Raw genomic sequence first — 20617 nt, 5'->3', positions numbered from 1 at the left:
GGGATGGATTGAGAAAAGGAGGAGGGAGTTGGAGGAAGTTGGGGGGAAGGTCGAGGGGTTGGAGGGGTAGTAAAGAGTTCTAAGGTAGCACCTTAAGACGGTTAATAACTAGATAGCCAAGAAAAAGCAGGTCCAACAAGAAACCTAAACCCTCACCTTCCAGCTTTCACAGCTGCAATCATAATCCCCTCCAACCCAGCCCCACCCCACCCAACCCCACCACACCCTCCACCAAAACCAGGCCTACTTACTCTAACTCAAGCAGCGATGCTAATCTCTCCAACAAGAATCCCGCTCCTACGATGACCACCTCTCCTAGCTATAGACAAGCCTGGCCTAACTCCAAGACGACATCCAGGCAGCCACCCTCCACAACCAGCAGCTCGAGCAGTCGATAGCCCGGGTCAGAAAGGCAATCGCCTTGAAAAGCTATGAGTGCTAGGGCTCGAGGGCTGCATACCTGTAGTGTGTTAAGAAGCTGAGGAGATGCTTGAGGAAGAGGTGAATTGTGATTTGGGGGTCAATAGCGGCTGGTTTTAGAGGGTTCGAGGCTTTTGTCGAAGAGGGATAATCTGCGGCAAGGGCGAAACGGTTCGGCCTTGGGTTCCATGCATTTTTTCTTTTTTGTTGGGCCGTCGAACATCATTCTTATCTGGTTATGACCGCACTCTCTCCGCTTCCATTCTTTCCTGTGTATCCACACTCCTTCGGCAGGCCATCCCCATCTTCTAGTTGACGGGTGGAGCTGGTCCAAACGCGGTCTTCCTCGAGTCCTTCATTTTCACCTGGACTGGTCAGTCAGGTACATGGCCGTCTCCCTTTTTCAAAGGTCTTATCAGGATGCATGACCCTGTCTCTAGTGAACTCGTCGAGATAGACGTAGGCGAGGTACTTCGGCTGGTACGGGCGCTGACTCCTGATGAAGGTGGAGCGGAGGAGGTCCTTGCGGGTGGTACTAAAGTCAGAGGCGGGCGGGGGGTCGGCTGATCTCCGAGGAAGAGGCAACCTGGCATTGATTTCACGGAGAATGTCAGTAAACCTGTAAGGTTTGAGCACATCCTCCATATTATTTATCTATTAACTATGCACGATTAAGTAATTATCCTGTGGAGATCATTTATACTATGGCTGTTCGGTATTGCTATTTTGCAATAACATTATTTGACAATAACCTAATTGCCAATTGCACAAGGTGAGTTTTATCAAACTGATAATGATCAAATAATCAGTCTATTTCATCGAGCCCTTTTTCAGTCCCTTCTTTGAGCTTTTCCACATCCGCGTAGATCTTCATCTCTCCTAGCAGCAGGCTGCCCAGCAGTAATGGGCTTAAGAAGGTCGCCATCATTAGCATCTTCAGCCCGGACCGTTCGTCGCTAAAAAATTGGATAGTCATCCCGTAGATGAACGGCGAGGGGAAGTATCCGATCAGGTTCTTCAGCAGCTCTGCCTTCGAGTTGCCGAAGGACCGCAGCTCAGCCGGCACTGACACCATGATCAGGCCAGTCAGACCTGGGATCATCGCGCCTCCCCAGAACAGCAGACTCCACAGCAGCAGTACCACCAAGGCAAAACTGTTCAGATACGGGATGAGCTGCGACGGTATCGCGCATAGCAAAACCAAGCCCAGCAGCAGCTTGACCGTCCTGGGATCAGAATACCCCCCCATGCGGTCGACAGCCCACCCCCCGAACACCGTGCCCAGGACAGGGGCAGTGATGCTGATAAACACGAACCCTACATTGACGATGGTCCTGTCCACCTTCAGCACGCGGATGAAGTAGTCGGTCATCCAGAATTGTATGCCGGTCACGACGAACAGCAGGTTTGAGAAGACCAGCACGCAGTTGCGGTAGAGCCTGGAGCCGAGCACCTGCTTGAGGCTGGTGAAGTAGTCCTGGATGTCAGACTGTGCGCCACGGATGTCGACCTGGTCGTCCGGGATGCGGAGGATGACCAGCACGGACCCAAGGATCAGGATGATCTGCACGATGAAGGCGTACCGCCAGGGGTAGAACGTCACCAGCACTGCCGTCAGGGCGTACCCCAAGAAGATGCCGACCGGAGTGCTCGCCTGGAAAATTGTGATCCAGCTGGTCCTGTTTTCCCCACCGTTCCGGTCGATCCACACTGGCAGGAAAATCACGTGGAACACCTGAAATGCGCCCGTTAGGAACCGCGCGAGCAGTGCAACGTAGTACCATCGGGCCAGGACTAGCAGCATCAGGCTTAGCTGCGAGCAGACCAGCCCTGCCACCATCACTTTCTTGGTGTCGAGGATCTGGTAGATCCGGCCCGCCACCACCCCGTTCGCCACAATCCCCAGGAACACCGCTGACCCCATCAACCCCAACCTCGACTCATCAATCTCAAAAGAGTCAGCGATGGCGAGGGTGGAAGCAGGCACGATGCCATGGTCCATGGAGATCAGTACCTGCAGCGAGCAGAACAGCGTGAACATGGTGCGCGTTGAAATTTGCATCTTCGAATGTATTATAAAACGTTCTATCTGACGGAATTTATAGTTAGGGTCATTGCAGGTCCAGCTCTGCCAGCATCTATAGGGAGTCTTCCTGAAAGGGGATTGAGCTTTCGTTGGGGTCGAAGGGGAACTCGGGTTATTTTTGGGCTTTTAGAAGGAGGGGTTCATGGGGGATGGGTTTGGCATGGCCCAGGACCCTCTCCACCTCCCTTTCAACCCTCCCCCCACCCCAAACCAGCACCTCCCCTCCCTCCACAAAAACCCTCCCAATCTCCTCCAATCTACCTCTCTGCCGCTAATTCATCTCATACCTCAAACGCTTGCTCTGCCCCATCACGAACATCAGGTGCTCCAGCTAGCCGAGGTAACCCTGCGACACTGATATTGTGTGGGGGGTGATGGAAAGGTTGGAGTAGCGGGAGGGGTTGGCGGTGGATAGGTGGAGGGCGAGTTTGTGGTAGGGTGGGGATTTTGGTAATGTGAGGGTCAGCTTTTTGGTGGTGTAGTTTTGGATTGATTGGTGGAGTTTGTCCTTGTATAAAATTGTAAGGTGGTGGTCAAGGTCGCCTACCACCCAGATCCTCACCTTCCCCTTCACAAACTTCTCCACTATTTTGCAGCCCTTCTCCTTTTCAAATTTAGCTCTGAAGCTTCGATATTCTTCCTCTCGAAAAAAAGGTTCGTTTTTAAGCTAGACCCATCCTTCCATTTCATCTGCCTTTCCCACCAGCATCCATTCTTCTTTGATTTCTACTTTCAGTCCAGCTCGTGCCAGGCGCTGGACTATCCCTTGTGTTCGGAAGATTCGTTGGTGGGGAATGACTGGAGGTGTGGTTGTATGCAGGGTTGCTTGCAGGGATAAAAAGTGAGGGAGGAGGGGGCTGCAACCCGTAAGTGTATAGCCTTGAGAGGCGACCTTGACCTCAATCCCCTCAAAATTGAGGAAAGGCAAGGACGCCTCCAGCGCCAGCACAGCCCCAACCGGCCCAACCCAAACCCTAGGCTCCATTCCAAACTCAATCTTTTGAGCATTTCCAGCCCACACTCACTTAAACTTTAATTTATTGAAAGGGCATATCCTATGAGAGGCCAAGACCGTAAATACACGCAGCCAGGTGCCTAGAAGGAGGACACCTAGAGATACGCGGCACGCAATAATACTATCGCTGGGCCTGATTCGGTGCCGTCTAGTCAGATGAGCTTTACTAAGGAGGAGGAGAGAAAGGAATCTGCTGATAGGAGGAAGGATTCGCCGAAGAGGGGCAGTCGAGACAGGTATCGGAATGAGGCCAGGCCGTCCTACCCTGTGTAGTCCTACCAACCCCGCCAGCCTGCTAATGACTCCTACCGCCCACACCCTCCCGCCGCAGTTCCACCCCAACATCAAGCCAACCTAAGCAAATCCAGACAGCTACTCCACAACCTGGAACGCAGCAAATCACGTCAGCGGATCGACCCCACCAAAAGCCATGGCTTTAATCCTGCAGCAGTTCCTCTCAACCCCACCCAATCTTACGACCAATCATATCGCGGTCCTTCTCCTCGCGCTTACACGGGGTATCCTGAGATGTCGAGTAGGCAGAGGTTTGACAGGTATGAGACCAGATATGACCCGTACGATCACCGGTATGACCAGTTTGACCGGCGTGACCGGTATGACCGGCGCGAGCGATATGAAGGGTATGACCGGTTCGGTGGACGGGGCTATGGAAGATAGGACCTCGGTAGGGGCTTGTACCATAAAAGGCATGCCGATTTCGGCATGCAAAGACCATCCAACCTCATCCACAACACCAGACCGCATTTCAACTTCATGGACACCCACTAGCAAATGCACAAAAGCAGAATGCTGTCCCCCCAACAAAGCAGGTTCTTCTCTCCCAGCCGCCTCAACCTCTCCCCCAGCCGCCTCAACCTCCGCATGGCAAGCCCTCCCCGAGCCCGCCGAGTATTCTCCACTGAACGTCCGTTCATGTGACAATCATGATAAATTATGGGGGTTTTCCTTGCAGGAAAGTAGCATGCCTTGGGATTCGAGATTGACCAGGTTGTGCTCGCAGAGGGGGTGACTGTTCCGATCCGAAGCCAGGAGATTTTCAGGCATGGGCTGGACGGGCTGAGATTGTGGGATGCTGGGATTGTGATGTCCCGGTATCTTTACTAGAGAGGGGTTCTCTAAGCCTCAGTTCTCTAGCTCGGCACCGGCGTAGGCATCGCCGGCATTGTAGCCCAGCTCCAAAACAAAGCCTCAAAAGTTATGCTAACTGATTACCAACCATAAGTGCTAGAGAACTGCCGGTATAACTGCAAAACCAATAAAGTGTCATGTCGGGTCGAGGTTCTGGACTGGACCAAGCCATGGTCTATTGGCAAGTATGAGCTGATTCTGGCAAGTGATGTGATTTATCACGGGTGTCCTGTAGACTCCCTCTTCGATGTGATTGACAGCTGTATGGACTCTTCAAGCAAGGCGATCATCCTCCTGCCTAAGCGCAAGGGCTATGAAAGTATCTGCGCGCACCGTCTTCCCAGCTACCACCTCGAAAGACAAGACCTCAGCCATCTGGTCTACCAAGGCATCCCAGAAGAGTCAAAGGTGCCAAGATACCCACTCCTCAAAAACAAGAATGTAGAGTTCGAAGTGCTGATTTTAAGGAAAAAATGAATTTTACATGAAAATGGTGGATCCTCTATAATGATAATTCTGGCAGCCCTCCTCCACAGCGCCTGTAGTGTGCCCGTCAATGACAATCCTGATCTGGTCACTGATATCACGATCGAGGGGTATGACAGACCCTGGTACTCAGGATACCTCAACCTCCCCGAAGGCAAGAACTTCCACTACACCTATTTTCCTTCGCTATCGGCCAAAAAGAGTGACCCTGTACTGGTCTGGTTCAACGGCGGGCCCGGATGCTCGAGCATGCTCGGGATGCTCTACGAGAACGGCCCCTTCGTGTATCACGATGGCTAGCTGGCCCTCAACAACCACTCCTGGAACAAAAACGCAAACCTCCTCTACCTGTAATCCCCAGCCGGCGTCGGCTTCAGCACCGGCCCCATCGAATCCTCCGACGCCTCGGTCTCCACAGACAACCTAGCAGCCCTCCACGCTTTCTACACCAAATACCCTGAAGTCGTCAAGAACGAACTCTACCTCTCCGGCGAAAGCTACGCAGGAGTGTACATCCCTACCCTGGCGGTCAAGATCGAAGAGAACAGCACCCTCCCTCTCAAAGGGTTCATAATAGGCAACCCTTGCACCACGGAGCATGACTGCTATGACAGGGATCAGCACCGTGAGCCTGGCCTCTCTTCGTTTTCGGCGGTGCAGGTTGAGTATTTGTATAGGCGGGGGTTCATTAGCGAGGAGAGGTGGGAAGGGTTCAGGGCGAAGTGTGTGCTGGGCTATGGGTCCGTGGACTGCAAGTCGGTCATCGTCAAGCTGCACCAAGATTTCATGTCCCTCAACGTGTCGATCAACAACCTCTACGCTCCATGCAGGGGCGACGACTAATGCTAAGATTTTTCAGGGGCGACAGAATTCCTGAACCGAGCCTCAGTCAAAGCCGCACTTCATGTCGACAGCTCGATCAAGTGGCAGGCCTGCAGCGATACCGTCGCCCAGCGGTATTCCAAGGACTAGAAGCAGGGGTACTGGGCCTACCCCAAGCTGGTCGGTAAATACCGTATCGTACAGTGTTTACCAGTGGATTTACAGTGGCGACATAGACGGCAATGTGCCAGTGCTGGGCACCAAGCGCTGGGTGGACGAGCTGAGGGTGGAACTGCAGATGCCACAGTTGCAGCCTTGGAGGGAGTGGTGGAAGAAAGGCCATCACGAGCATGAGGACCAGGTGGCAGGCGATGTGTGGCCAATGCTAGGCATGACAATGCTGACAGTGCGGGGCGCAGGCCACATGGTGCCCCAAGACAGGCCCATCGCCGCACAGACCATGGTCGATTGCTTCCTGAACGGACAGCTCCCACCCGCCAAGCACATCGGATGACCTCTATCATATCTGATCATAGATCGATGACCTCCTCATCACACTTGTCGCAGAAGTGCTGGGCGAGCTGGCTGATCTTGCAGAGGTAGGTCTGCTAGTTGGAGGAGGACTCGACTATGAATTCTTTCTAGCTGATGCCGTCCTAGGCATGCTACTACTAGTGGGTGGTGATCCTGCTCAGGTCATGCCCCAGCAACCCGGTCTGGTCTTTGAGCTGCTGGTTTTGCAATCTGACTGATTTGAGCTCATCTTTAAGCTGCCTGCTTTCATTCTCAAGAGACAGTCTGAGGGCCTGCTCGCGTTCCATTTCAGTCGTGCTTTTTTAAAGGATTTATTTGAGGTTGGCTCTTTGGACCTACAGCATTGCGAGTTGCTAGTTGAGATGGTTTTGGTGGTGGTTGTGGAGTTGCTCTTGCTGGGTGAGTTTTTGCTGCATTGTTGAGAGCAGGCTGGTGGTAACAATCTTATTGAAGCCTCCTCTACAGCCCTTTTCAAATACCCTTCTCAATCTTACCCCTAAGACCTATCCTTTGGTCCATTCCGCCCTCCTGCTCTTTTCCTCTCCAAGCTCCATTTTCACCTGTGCGAGTTGCACGCCGAGCTGCTAGTTGCTTGCTCGCACCTTCTTGATCTACGCCTATAGTTCGGCCTCCGCAGCCTGGCGCTGCAGCAGCGACCCTTCCATCTTTTGCAGCTGCGATTTGAGGTCCCTATTGGAATGCGATAGAGAAGAGCACTGGAGATTCGACTGGGTCAGTTTGCTGGAGAGTTCACCCGACTTCGCTTCGAGGCTGTCTATTTTCTTGGAGAGATCAAGAAGAAGAGCCTGCTTGGCAACCAACTTCGAGCCGACCTCTTCTTTCTCCTCGCTTAGAAGAGCCACTTTCGTGGTCAGAACGACCATCTGCCCCTGCGCAAGCCTAGTCTGCTCCAATGCCGCCTGCTCCTTCCCCGCCACCTCGACCAGCCTCCCCTCCAACTCCAGATTCTTCTCCTCCAAAGAAAACACCCTCGCAGCATAGTCCTCCTCCGCAGAGCGCAGGACACCCACCATTTCCTACAACTTCTGGTTTTAGAGGGTGAGGTCTGAGACCTCTTTGGCTTTGAGGGACATCTCGGTGCTGGCCTGGTGGAGCTGTTCGGCCTGTGCCTTTTATTTCGTTTTGTAGAGGTCCAGGGATTTTTCGAGTTAGGTTGCGATCTAGTCTTTGGACTGGAGGGACTGCTTTAGTTGGGATATCTAGGCGGCCTGGGCTGCAAGCTGCGTGGAGGAGCGGTCTGTCACCTCCCGCAGATTTTATTGAAGGGATCGGTACTCGCTGTTCATGCGGTTCAGCTCCTCTTCCTACTCAAGGGCGGTCTTCTGCCATTTCAGCATGCTGGCCTGCGCCTCTCGAAGAGTGATTTCAAGCCTGCCACTTTCAGCCTGCCAGCCCTCCCCCTCCTTCCTAACCGACTCCATCCTCTGCTCCCAGGCCAGCCTATCTTCCTCCCCCTTCGCCGCCCTTTCCTCAGCCAACTGCTCCGCCTTCCCAAGCCTGTCAGAAAGCAAGGTGACCTCCTCTTCCAACCCCACCAGCCTGCTTCTCTCCCCCTTTCTAACATTCTCAGAGTCCTAGAGCTGACTCTGAAGCTCGTGGTTATGGGATTGCAGCTGAGTGATCGTCAATAACGCAGAGTCCAGCTCTTTGCTCTAGATGCCGGCTGCGGATTGCCCCTCCTGGAATGTGAGCTAGGATATCCGCTAGAAAACAAGCTCTTTAGAAGGCTTGATGTCGACTAGTTGCTGCACCTCTTTTAAGGAGAGATGCTTTTTCACCTCCTCTAGGATATCCAGCTCAGGGGGGCTGGCCTCCAGCCTGGCCCGATCCTCCAGAAGGCCAGTTATCGTCTCTCTCGCAAGCTGCAGCTCATTGGCAAGCTGGACCTCTTTGTTGGTGGGGTCATCAGAGGCATTCATTATTTCACTTATTTTAGTCAGTCTGTCAGTCGGTCGGTAGCTCGTGTCTGCAGCAAGGGCAGGTGTTGTGCTGGTCCAGCCAGCGCTCCAAGCACCCTCTGTGAAACTCATGCCCGCAGGCAAGGGCCAGCCCCACCCCCTCCTCAAAACAGACCCCGCACTCCCCCACCTCCTTATCCGGCAGCCTGCCCAAATACTCCAGAGCAGACTTGGTGCCCTCCTCCTAGATCTCCAGGATTCGCGAGAATATCTCTTCGATCTCGCTGCCGATCGCCAGGATCGAGCTGAACAGTCTGAAGATCGGACGGCGGGAAGGAATCACATAGGGCGTGAAGGGGGGCCTGCCGTCCGCCTGCTCCAAGGCCTGGCACCGACACCACGGGCATTCCAGCCTCGGATCTGCCACGACCACCCGGCTGCACCCGTAGCACCAGCACGACCCCTCCGAATTCATAATTAACGACTAATCGGCATCAACACTTGGGGCAGTGGCTGTACACCTCGATCCTGTCAACCTCCCTGGCCTTGCCTACCTGCACCCGGACACTTCTGCTACTATCGAACAGTTGTTTGAGTTCGATCGAGCCGATCACTTGGATCGTGTCAGGCCTGGAAATTTATACTGCCCGGGCCACGGCCTTGCCCATGGGGTCAGACACGCACCGGCTTTCCGACAGGTCCTAGTCGGGCTGCATCCGGATCCTTCCCTGCCGAAAAGCCGTATAGAACGACTTGACCGTACTATAATTACATTTGGACAGGATGGCCGCCTTCTTAATCGTGGTCCTGCGCTGCAGCAGGCAGTGCAGCACGATGTTCTTTTGTTCGAGTGACATCCTCCTGTATTTCATTGTTTTTTTGATTTTTTTATATGGGGTTTGGTCCAGGTTTAAAATTATGTGGGGGGTCGGGCTGCAGCTCGTGGTTGGGGGGGCTGGGAGGGGGTGTGGAGGCTGGGGATGGGGTATGAGAGGCTGGGGTTGGGGGGGTTGGGATACTCTCGAAAATATGCAAAAAGACGGTTATTTCCAACATTTTATAACTAAAATCAACATTTGTTTCCACACCAAGTTTAAATCTCCCACAGAAGCAATGCACAAGCCACCTCCATCCTGCTTCCCGACCATTTCCAAACACCTTGTAGCAAAGCTGCATATCTTTTTTTCTTAGATTGTTCTAGATCTTCATATATCTGATGCTAATCATGGCGTCAGGATTTGCGGGCCAGTCTGCTTAGAATGTCGGCTTCTTAGCGACCTTCGATGCCCAGGTCGGCTGGGTTGCGGGCCTCTGCGGCGGGGCGGTTGATGCACCGGATTACTTCCAGCACCTCGGCCTGCAGATTTTCCAGGTCGGCTCTCGTGTTGTGGTTTTCTTCCTGCTCCACAGAAAAGTGCAAGCTAGCCCCCTCCTCGTACTGATCGATAAACTCATCGGAGGCCGGAATCTTCCCCTCACACTCCATCCCGACCACCCTGCTGGTCTCATACGCCCAGCACCGCGCCACATTCTCGATCGTGTACCCGCCTCCCCCCAGGAGGATCAGCGGCACCTGCTTCGACGCCATGTGCTAGACCAACCTGCTATGTCCCTTCACCGAGAGATTGAAATGCCCCAGCCTGTCCCGCGAAAGGGTGTCGGCCCCGCACTGCATCACCACCACGTCCGGCCGGTAGTGTGCGATCACCTCGTCGACCACTTTGCGGAACAGCTCGAAGTAGGATTCGTCGGTCATGCCTCTCTTCAGAGGCACGTTTATCGCGTAGTTTTAGCCAGCGCCCCTCCCCCGTGACGCCAGCGACCCTGACCCCGGAAAAAAGCCACCCCCGTACTCATGGAACGACACGGTCACCACGCGGTTGGTCGCATAGAAGGCCTCCTCCACGCCATCGCCATGATGCACGTCCACGTCGAGATACATCACCCGCGGGAAGAACTTCAGCAGCTCGAGGATGCAGATGACCACATCGTTGACATAGCAGAAACCTGACATCTCGCCTTTTTTGGCGTGGTGAAATCCGCCGGCCCAGTTGATCGCGATGTCCGCCTCGCCCGTGATGATGAGGTCCGCGCAGTCCAGGCTGGCGCCGATGGCCTGCTGGCAGAAATTGTACAGCCCCATGTAGACAGGGCAGTCATCAGTCTCCCCAAACCTCTGGTCATGAGTCCTCCTGGTCTTCCTCTCCCCGTCATAAGTGCGAACCAGCTCCTCGGCGTCCGGACTGACATAGTTCATGAGATAGCGGATATACTCCTTGGAGTGGAACATGGTCATCTCGTCGGCCGAGGCCACCTTGGACTTGTAGACGTCCATGCGGAGGTACATGCCGAAGGAGTTGATCAGGGAGTGGGCCATCTTGAACCTGCGGGGTTTCATGGGGTGGTCTGCGGGGAAGTAGCTGTTGTCCGCCATCTCCTTCGAGTAGATGTAGCCCACCCTTGGTTTCATTATTAATTGTCAAAAAAAGGGCATTTTTTCGATCTTCAGAGCATGCTGAGAAGCTTGGTCTTGCAGCTGAGGTAGTCCCGCTCCTTGTCGATCGTGTGCTCCAGTAGCTTGACCCGCTGCGTCGAGGAGTACAAAGCCGAATAGTTGGTGTACCGCAACATCTTAGAAAACACCACGACCGTCCCCTCCTCACGTTCCAGCTCCTCTGCCGAACCTTCGAGCATCTTGACCGACACCCTGCACTCGCTGTACTTGTTCTTATAGATCAGCACGCAGTACTGATCCTCCTGCTTCAAGAAGAACCCGCCGGCCAGGTCCTCCATCGCCTTCTCATCGAAGGTCAGGGGCACCCCCGCCGGTGCCACCACGGTCGTGTCGGTCAGCAGGTCGGCCCGGACGGTCAGCCAGTACGCCTTCAGCTGCTCGAACGATTCCATCTTTTTGGTGCCGCTGCCCGAGTACTTGATGATCTCGTCCTGGACGGTGTCCAGTTCCTTATCGAAAAAGCAGAAGAAATTAGGCCCGTGGTCTGGCGAGTCCCCTCGGTGGGTATGCGAAGGCTGTTGCACCACATGCGCGCGGGCCACAGGGTCAGTCATCAGCCCCAAAAAGGCCCTCGAGACAATAATGTACCGCGACTCGTTATGCATCCTGAACTTGGTGAGGTAGTCCAGCACGCAGCTCTTGTAGTCCAGGCCCAGCGCACTCTCGTAAATGCATTTCGGCCCCATGTCCGATTTCAGCGAGCTGACCTGCCAGTACCCGAGCACCATCCGCAGCCGGTGTGGCTGCAGCCGGTCACTGATCCGCAGCACTTCGCCCATGGTGTCGCAGACCTCCTGGAGGTTGTCCGCGCGGTCGAGGCCTCGGAGGATCTGCTGGCAGAGAACCTCGGAGAACATGGCGTTGTCGCGGGTGAAGGTCAGCAGCAAGGCCATGCCGCTGCGGTCATGCAGCAGTTTCTCAACGAAATCAGGGCATTCCACGAACTCCCTCAGCTGGGCAGGGTCGACCGCCTCGGGGTGCTAAGCCAGGGCCCAGCTGACCAGCTTGAACAGCGCCGTGAAGTTGGGGCTCTGGAACTTGCTTTCTGATAAGCACCTGACCGAAACTATGCTTTTTGCTGGAGTAGATCCGGAGGGGCGACTTCTTCTCCATGAAGTAGTCGAGCAGCTTGATTGGCATGCCCCGGTCCAGGAACAGTCTTCGCACCTGCTCGCTCTCTTGGACGAGGCCCAGCCAGAACCCGAAGAACGCGTTGAACTTGGTCCAGTTCTTTGCCACGAAGGTTGGCAGCAGCTCCAGCAGGCCCTCCAGGAAGGCGAGCGCTGGCCCGCCCTCCTGCTGCAGACTGGCCAGGATGGTCTTCGACAGCAGCAGCGAGGCAGAGCTGCGCAGCTGCTCCTCAGTAGAGGCCACCAGCATCTGCACGATCGGCTACTCCTCAAGCTTGGCACTCCCGAAATCCATGAACTCTCGGCTGCACTCGCACAGCTGCGGGCACCGCTCAAGCAGCCCGGAGATCAACCTGACCAGCTTGATAACCTCGAGGTCCTCTGCGTCAGGGCTCTTGACGAACAGTCGGAACACGTACCGGAGCAGGACCAGGAAGGCCTCCTTCTGCTGGGCGGGGTCGTCGGAGGGCTGCCAGCAGTCCCCGAAGAAGCTGACCAGAAAGCTGTTGAACGACCCGCTGAGCAGATACTTCTCAAGCTCGAAGCGCTTGTTGTCCTGCTCGACCAGCGCCTCGTAGGCAGGGTTGACCGTCTGCTCGAGCGAAAGGTAGTCCCTTTCCACGACCCTGCGCACCAGCTCTGGCTCCTTGCCGGATGTCGACTTCTTGAGCAGCAGCTCCTTCTCCTCCTCGGCGAGCCCCTCAGCAGGCACCTCCTCGACAATCCTGAGCCTCTTCTTCTGCGCCTTCTCGTAGAAGAGCATGTAGGCGGAATGCGTGATCTCCTCCTTCTTCCAGTCGTCGTCATCGATGACCCCGCCGAAGCAGTGCGTCTCGATGCTGTTCTTGGAGAACTGCCGGATCGTCGAGTCGTTGAACTCCAGCCAGCAGTCCGGCCGCACCTCGATGAAGCTGTAGTAGTGCCCGTACTCCGCCGTGCCGTTGTGGCAGACGATCCCGGTCAGCCGGTACTCGAAGTCCTGCTCGCCCTCCCGCGTGCTGTACGGGGCGAGGTCCACCTCCAGCGGGAATTCCAGCCGGCTGTTGATCTTCATGTTGATCAGCACATCGAAATTGAAGACGATCCGCTGCAGGTGGATGATCAGCACGTTCGGCCCCTCCTCCAGCAGGGTGCGCTTCCGGATGGTCACTTTCTTCTTGCACTCGTCGCACTGGAAATCGGAGATGCGCTACTCGCTGGTCAGCTTGGCCAGACTGTCGTACAGGTTCTTGCGCCCGCGCACCTCCACCGACAGGTTCAGGATGTTCTCGTAGTTGCGCCTGGTGAACCCGCAGTCCTCGCACACCGTGATGTTGCAGATCCTGCCGCCGAACACCGAGTCCAGCAGGTGCTCGTAGGGGGTCGGCTTCAGGCAGCGCTACAGCGTGTCCAGGATGCGGTTCAGGAATTCGTAGGCGTCCTGCTGCACGGTCACGTCGACGGGCTGGCCGTCCCAGTCCTTGAAGCTCAGACAGAAGTCAGTGATGTGCACGTCTTTGCGGGTGGTGCCCAGCAGCCTGGTGTAAATCAGCTGCAGCTGATGCAGCACGTTGTCATCGAAGCAGACCCCGCGGTGCTCAGACTGGGTGTCAGGCAGCCCGTCCTGTGCGGCCAGGATGCCGTGCCGGAAGGGCGGCACCATGAAGAACTGCTGCAGCATTGAGATCATGTAGCAGATCGCCCGAGGGTTATGGATTCCTGCGAAGCCGTAGGGCGAGCGTGGGTGATTCCACGAGGCGTGCAGTCTGTCCGGCAAGGCCGGGATGCGCTCACTGCCCGGCAGCACCTCCTCACGGTAGAGTTCTTCAGCCTCTTCCGGGAACTGCCGGCAGATGTTCAGCACCAGGTCGTAAGCCAGCTTCCGGGCCTCATTGCTGCGGCAGATGCTGTGCTAGCCGAACAGGCACTGCTGCCACATCCGCCTCGCCCCTTGGATGCCCCGCAGTTCCTTCAGCACCCGGAGCATGCCGTAAATCAGGTTCTAGTCAGTCTCCTGCTACAAATAGCCGAGCAGCAGTCTGCTGATGTCTGGCTTCTCCTCGCTTTTGCGGATGACTGTCGACAGCAGCGAGTAAAACCGCATCGAGCTGGGCTTTGGGACGAGCATCTCTACGAGGGCGGCGGTCAGCTTTCCGCTTGGGCATTCGTTGAGCATGGAGGCGATCAGCAGGATCAGGCAGAAGTAGTCCTCATGGGGGCCTTGCAGCACGGCCATCACTTGCGGCAGCTGCCGCTAGAGCAGGGCTTCGTCTAGTAGGAAGAAGCCGTTGACCAACCAACAGCACTGCTTCGCTATATCCTCCTCCAGCGGCGCGGCCAGCGCCTCCAGCAAGCGCGGCAAAAGCCCTGCCTCGCTGGCTGCCGCCAGGACCCCGCCACACAGATCATCCCGGAGGACCACCTTGTCGAACCTGAAATCTGCGTATTTCCGGAACTGTGCGATATAGCGCTTGACTTCCTTGGACTCCTCGCCCTCGCGGTGGGTCTCGTGCTGGGAGATACGCTCGCGGATGGACTCGCCTTCTTCCACGAAGCTGATGATCTCGTCGACCGAGAAGTCCCCGCGTAGCAGGGACTGTCCTCGTGCGATCTTGGGGCTTGAGCAGCATGCCAGGAACAGGTCTCGCACCATCTTGAGCAGCGACAGTCTCAACCCCCTATGGCAGCCTTCCCCGGCAAGCCTCACTCCTGCTAACACCAGCAAAAGCTGTCGGAACCCGCCCTCCGCCAGGAACTCCGTGATATAGGCGTCGTCGGCTAGTTTCACCTACACCAACAGCAGTGTGTACTCGAGCTTGTAAGGCGCCGCCAGGTCGAAAACTGGTGCCAAGGCGTCGCACTGGAATATCGAAGGGCTTTCGACCTGCCGCATGAGAGGAGCTGAGGGCGGCAGCCTCTGCAGCAGTCTCCAAGCCTCCCCCGCAGCTTCAGGCTTGTCAAGCAGCAAGAACAGCTGGTTGAACAGAGTTTCATTGGCAGCCAGCGATTCCCTGGGCAGCTGCGTGAACCCACAGGGCAGGACCGCCTCCTCCGGAAAAGTAAGGTCACTGGACACCCCCAAATTCCTAAGATTGTCCCACACGGTGGCCGCCTTCTCATGCGAGGCCTTCACATAAAAGTCCAAAAACTACTTCTTCTCGAGATGGCCGTCTTGGTTGCTGTCGTACTCCCGGTAGATGTTGTTGATGCGGTCATCGTGGTACGAGCTGAACCCGATGCATGCGCACGCGTAGTCCCGGAAGTGCTGTTTGCTCATGAGTCCGTCCGTCGAGTATTTGTTGAAGATCGCCTCGAAGATCCGGATGGCTTTGGGGTTGGGCTAGCGGCTGTCGAGGATCAGGGGCTAGCGGGCGGTGTACTCGTAGCCTCGCTTGGCGACGTGCATGGAGTCGCCCGGCCCCACTCCCAGCTCCCGGAGGGTCCAGCAATGGAACCGATCAGTCAGCTCGCGCTTGAAGCAAGGCTTGATCTCCTTAAACGTGAAGGACGACACCGCCGCGATCTTTTCCTTGAGCTGGTAGAGGGTCATATTCGAGCTCACTGTGATCTCGTACTTCTTGTTGTAGGTCGAGTAGTACTCCTCGCAGAACACGTTCAGCACGAACTGCTCGGCCTTTGCTAGCGATAGGAGGGAGTCCACTTTGTGGTTGCCGTCTTTTTAGGACTCGTCGATTAGTTAGTTGACCATGGCGATCAGTCTGGCTGCGGCTAGGTGTTGCCCGCCGAGGGCCGCTTGGCCCAGCTGGTTCAGGATGTCATCTAGTACCTCCGCGCCTTCCAGCCGCGCCCGCAACTCAAAGTACAAATCCATAGCCAGCCCAGCCACCTTGCCGTCAGGATGCTCCTTGATCAGCTGCTCAACCCTGTCATAACTATCCAGCTCACCAGGCGGCACCAGCAGGCTCACCTCGGGCAGGACCAGCTTGCCCCTGACATCATTGACCAACAAAAACAGCCTTCTGAAGCAGCTAAAAGCCTCCTCGTTGAACGAGGCGAGGGGCAGGGCCTGCATTCGCACGAACAAAGACTCCACATACTCAGGGCTAGTCTTGGCTTGGTTAAGATCCCTGAGCACCTTGCAGAACCACGCGAAGAAGACAGCCTGCTCCTTGGGCTCAGTGCTGCCCAGGAACTGGTCGACCAGCCGGGACAGCATCCCGAAGCACTCATCCAGGTAGTCCTTACACTCTTCGAACAGGAAGTAGATGAAATTTAGTCGCTCTCCGAACTCTGCCTGGAATTGGGAAGGCGCCCGGCCCCGCAGCTCGAGCAGCTTGTCGTAGCAGACCTGCATGCCCGCCACGGCCTCGGGCTGCAGGTCGGACTTTATGATCCTTTTCAGCACTTTGAGGGTCAGCAGGCTGTTGGTGCCTGAGGCGAGGTTCTCGAAGCATCGCCGGACGATCTGAGAGCGTTCGGACTGGTTGTTCATGCGGTTGATGAAGTCGCTCATCTTGAAGGACACCGCCTCGAGCACCTCCGGGGGGATGGTGCTGGAGGACAGGGCCTCCAGGTAGAACCTGATGATCTGTGCGAAATACCCCTCGATGTAGGTGGAGTAGATAGACGAGTCGATCAGCTCGGCCAGCAGCTCCAAATCGTCCTGGTCGATATCCGCAGGCCCTTTCTAGAACAGCCTCTGCAGCAGGAACTCGCACTGCTCGCGCTTGATGTTGAAGCTCAGGTCCAGCAGGATCTTGTAGATCAGCTTTTTGGTCTACAGGTCGGTCGAGCAGCACTGCCAGAGCAGCTCCATCTCTGCCGTGTGCAGGAGGTTCTCTGTCATCATGAACTTCAGGAATTCGTTTGACCGCTTTATCAGTTCGGAATGCGTGCCCGGCCCGAATATCTTCTGGAATACGCACGCCTCGGTCAGCTTCGACCCGAGGTCCTCTAGGGCCTGCGCCCTCGTCACCTGCGAAAGGATCTCTTTTAGTTCGTTGAGCGACTGGATGCGTCGCGTCAGCAGTTCCGAGCCGAAGCCTCGGATCGCAATCTCGAATTTTATACGGTGCTTGTATTCTCGGATCTCTTTTTCCCCGCGGTACCTCTTGAGCAGCGTGCCCAGGCCTCGGAACAGGCCTGCCAGCTTTTCGGTGGAACAGTGCTTTATGTGCGAGTCCAGGTTGTCAAGCAGGAAACGCTCAACTGCCGCCTACACCCGCCCACCAACAGCCAGCGCCAGCCGCCGATGCAGCAAAGGCGAGAAATTGCCGACCGTCGAGGCGAGTGCCACAAAGGTATCGAAGTGCAAGTTGGCAGGCTCCTCAAGCTTGCGGACAATCAGTTCCAGTAGCCCCAGGTCATAGGCCCTGCGTGCCAGCTCGATCAGCAGGGGGCTGTTCATCTTCTTGCGGGGGATGATCGCCAGCTTCAGGCCTTGGTACTCATCGAAGACCAAGTCGTTATGGTCCTCGAGGTAGTCGGTGGTCTGCTTGGGCTGGTGCTCCATATGCTTGGCCAGTGCCCCACGAGGGCGAAGGCGAGTCGACCCTGCCATCACAGTCTCATCGTAGTTACTGCTCCACCCCTCATGCTTGCGGATACCGCCTTTGGTCTCAGTGTCGACATAAACCCGGAAGCCGATCTTGTACTCGACCTGGAACTCAGGCTCCGGGCCCGAGCCTGGGCACTCCCTCCGCTCTGCTGAGACCACGGTCGAATTGTACCAGCAGAGGAAGGAATCGTAGCAGTCGATCACCTCCCCCTCTTTAAGCGAAAAGCGCCATTCGTCGCCCTGGGTGCGAGTGTTGTAAGGCTCGATCTCGGCAGTCGGCCTGCGCAGGGTGTAGTTGCTCTCGAACTTGTCACCGAGCGAGTGCAGATGGAAATACTGTGAGTTGATCTACACCACGCGGCTCTTGACCCAGCCGGCCACCCCCAGTCCGTGCTCGAACTTGACCGCGTCCACGAGGTCGCCTTCCTTCAGCCCGCGGATGAAATCGGTCTCGGTCGCCTGGAAGTATTACCAGGGCTTGCTGTTGAAATCGGTCTTGGCAGTCTCCCGGAAAAGCGGTCGGTCGGGCGCCAGCAGCTGGCCTAGTGCCCCTACCAGTCCAGGGCTTTCGAGGGCCTTCTCGAAGTTAAGCGTCAGGCAGTCCAGGCTCGACCGGAGGATCGACTTGAAGTGGCGTTCGGAGTCCAGGCTGTGGACGTTCCGACTGCCGGTGATCTCACTGACCGCAGCCGGCAGGGCTTTCAGCAGCACCGCATCATGGACGGGGTTGCCCCCCAGCCGATAGCAAGCGGCCTCCCCGAACACCCCTGCAAACACCTCCAGCGAGCCCTGGTGCTCAGGCTTGTCCGCATGCTGGGCCCACTCCTCAAAGCCGGCCGTCACCCCTGGCTCGTCAAGTTTGGGGATCGATCTTTACGACATCAACAATGATTTTAATTCTGACCAGGCCGGTCTTACATGATACAAGTTTACTTGAATCCGGCTCATGCCCAGGCCACGGCCAGCTGCTCGCCTTGCACCACGTCTTTGAAGCTCTCGAAAACCAGTCGCTCTCGGACCGTGCTGAGGGGCACGTCGACCCCTCGCACTTCGTAGAGCTAGTCAGCCCGCAGATCGATAAAGTTGTCGGTCAGGAGGATCTCGCCTTCCTTCAGGCTTATCTTCAGCTGAAGGATCAACCCGTCCGTGCTCAGCAGCAATGACTCGCCTTCCAGGCGGACGGTCAGCCGCCCTGCCAGCTTGCTGAGATTCAAGGCCGATCTGCGGTTTGAGATCGTGTTGCGGTACACGTTGCCAGTTTTCTCCTCCCTGAAATATGCAAATGCCACGAAATCGGGACCCTCGACCAGCCGACTATCCAGACTGATTTCCTCAACTTCAGCCACCTCGTTTTCCTTCACCACCAGACTCTTGTTCACACCCTGGTACAGCTCCTTGCCAGCCAGGTCCACCAAAAAGACAGAGGCAGTACCGGCCACCTCCTGGAAATAGTCATTAACCACCCTTACCTTGATCGAGGTTAGGACCTGCTTCTACCCGCGGGTTGGTGTGAAACCTACCATGATACCTTGGTAGAGGCTTTTTGCTCTGTACTGGAGGGCCTTCCAATTGCCGTAGTAATCAAGGCTGGACCATGAGATGGCGGGCCAGGCGTCATTGAACTGCCAGTAAAGCGTGCCCCACGAATGGTTGCGCTTCAGCCGCTGGGCCATGATGCCAAGACCCACTCCATAAGCCTGCGAGATCTGTGACAGGTATATAAGCCGTCTCAAGGATTCAGGCTTAACCAGGTCCTTAGCAGAGTCAGACTCAGTTTCTTGTGTGTATCGGATAAGGGTCTTCCCATTGCCATGTTTCTCATGGCTGTACAGCACCTTCGAGGACCACGCCCGATCACTCTCATTCGATATACTCCTCTCAAACAAGGAGTAGGCCGGCAGCCCCTGCGTGCCAAACTCACTGTTAAACTTGCCGACGTCCCTCTCGTACCCCTCGAAATCCTGGCCAGCAGCCCAGACCCACCAGTAGTGGATATCCCCGCTATTGACATTAAAGGGGCCAGGCAGCCCCGAGGTATGCGTGTAGCTGCGGTTGTCAAGGCCCGCCAAGGTCTGCGGTATCAGCTCATTGAATATCTTCTCGTACCTGCGGTTCGGGTTCTGAAAGCCCCAGGCTTTCATCCCCTCATAGACCTCATTATTACCACACCAGTGCACAACACTCGCATGCCCCCGCAGCCTCACCACCACCTGGCTGACCTCCTCCCTGACATTCTCCAGCATCTCCGGGTAGACCGGGTACATACTGTCACTGAACATGAAATCATGAAAGATCATGATCCCCCTCTCATCCATCAGCTCGTAGAACTAGTCTGTTTAGTAGTGCCCGCCGCCCCAGACCCGGATCATGTTGTAGTTTGAGAGGGTCATGGTGCGCAGCAGGGTGTGGTGGGTCTGGGTTGAGAGGGTTGGGAGGGTGAACTTGGGGTTGTAGAGGCGGGGCATCAGCATGTCTGGCGGGCAGTAGTTGGCCCCCTTCGCGTAAATGCGATGGCCGTTTAGGATGAAGCGGAAGTCTCCGTCCGTCTGGTCCAGCCTGACCGTTCTCACCCCATGCCGGACCGTTCTCCTATCCAACACCCATTCCTTATCATCAACCAACTGCACCCCAAACTCATAAAGAAACGGTTCTCCATGGGTATGCACCCACCACAGCCTCGGCTCCCTAATCTCGAGCACAAACGATAGATGGTCCTGCTGCCCCCCAAAGCTGAACTTCTGTTATTAGTCCTGGAAGAGCAGCTTGATGCGGCCGCCTTATCCTTCCTTTTTTATGGTGACGTTTATGAGGGCGCTTTGGTTGCTGATGCTGAGGGTATTGAAATGGACGTCGAGCAGTCTGCCCCGGAATTCCTGGATGGATGCGTTTTTCCATATGCCCATTGAAACCGCAGAAGGCGCCCAGTCCCAGCCATACTGGTAGGCCGCTTTCCTCGTATGCCCATAGACAAAGTCAACCCTCTCCTCAGCGTTCAAACGCTCACCGATCGGCCTGGCCGCAATAAACTTCACCTCGATCGAAAG

General features: G+C 55.9%; 2 protein-coding genes across 2 annotated transcripts; both read right to left on the bottom strand.

Moving 5' to 3' along the window:
• Positions 1 to 1225: 1225 nt before the first annotated feature.
• On the bottom strand, positions 1226 to 2461 carry LOC127594481 (uncharacterized). Its single transcript, XM_052056343.1, has one exon. It carries the CDS (start codon positions 2459 to 2461, stop codon positions 1226 to 1228), a length of 1236 nt encoding a protein of 411 aa, XP_051912303.1.
• A 7240-nt stretch (positions 2462 to 9701) lies between these two features.
• On the bottom strand, positions 9702 to 10901 carry LOC127594480 (type-1 histone deacetylase 1-like). The gene is given in 1 exon segment (XM_052056342.1): positions 9702 to 10901. A coding segment is annotated over 1 exon segment (1200 nt).
• Between the last annotated feature and the right edge of the window lie 9716 nt (positions 10902 to 20617).

Source organism: Hippocampus zosterae, unplaced genomic scaffold, assembly GCF_025434085.1.
Source record: "Hippocampus zosterae strain Florida unplaced genomic scaffold, ASM2543408v3 HiC_scaffold_162, whole genome shotgun sequence".
Taxonomy (NCBI): Eukaryota; Metazoa; Chordata; class Actinopteri; order Syngnathiformes; family Syngnathidae; genus Hippocampus; species Hippocampus zosterae.
The sequence above is the reverse complement of the archived record's forward strand: the minus strand, read 5'-3'. Positions and strand labels throughout refer to the sequence as shown.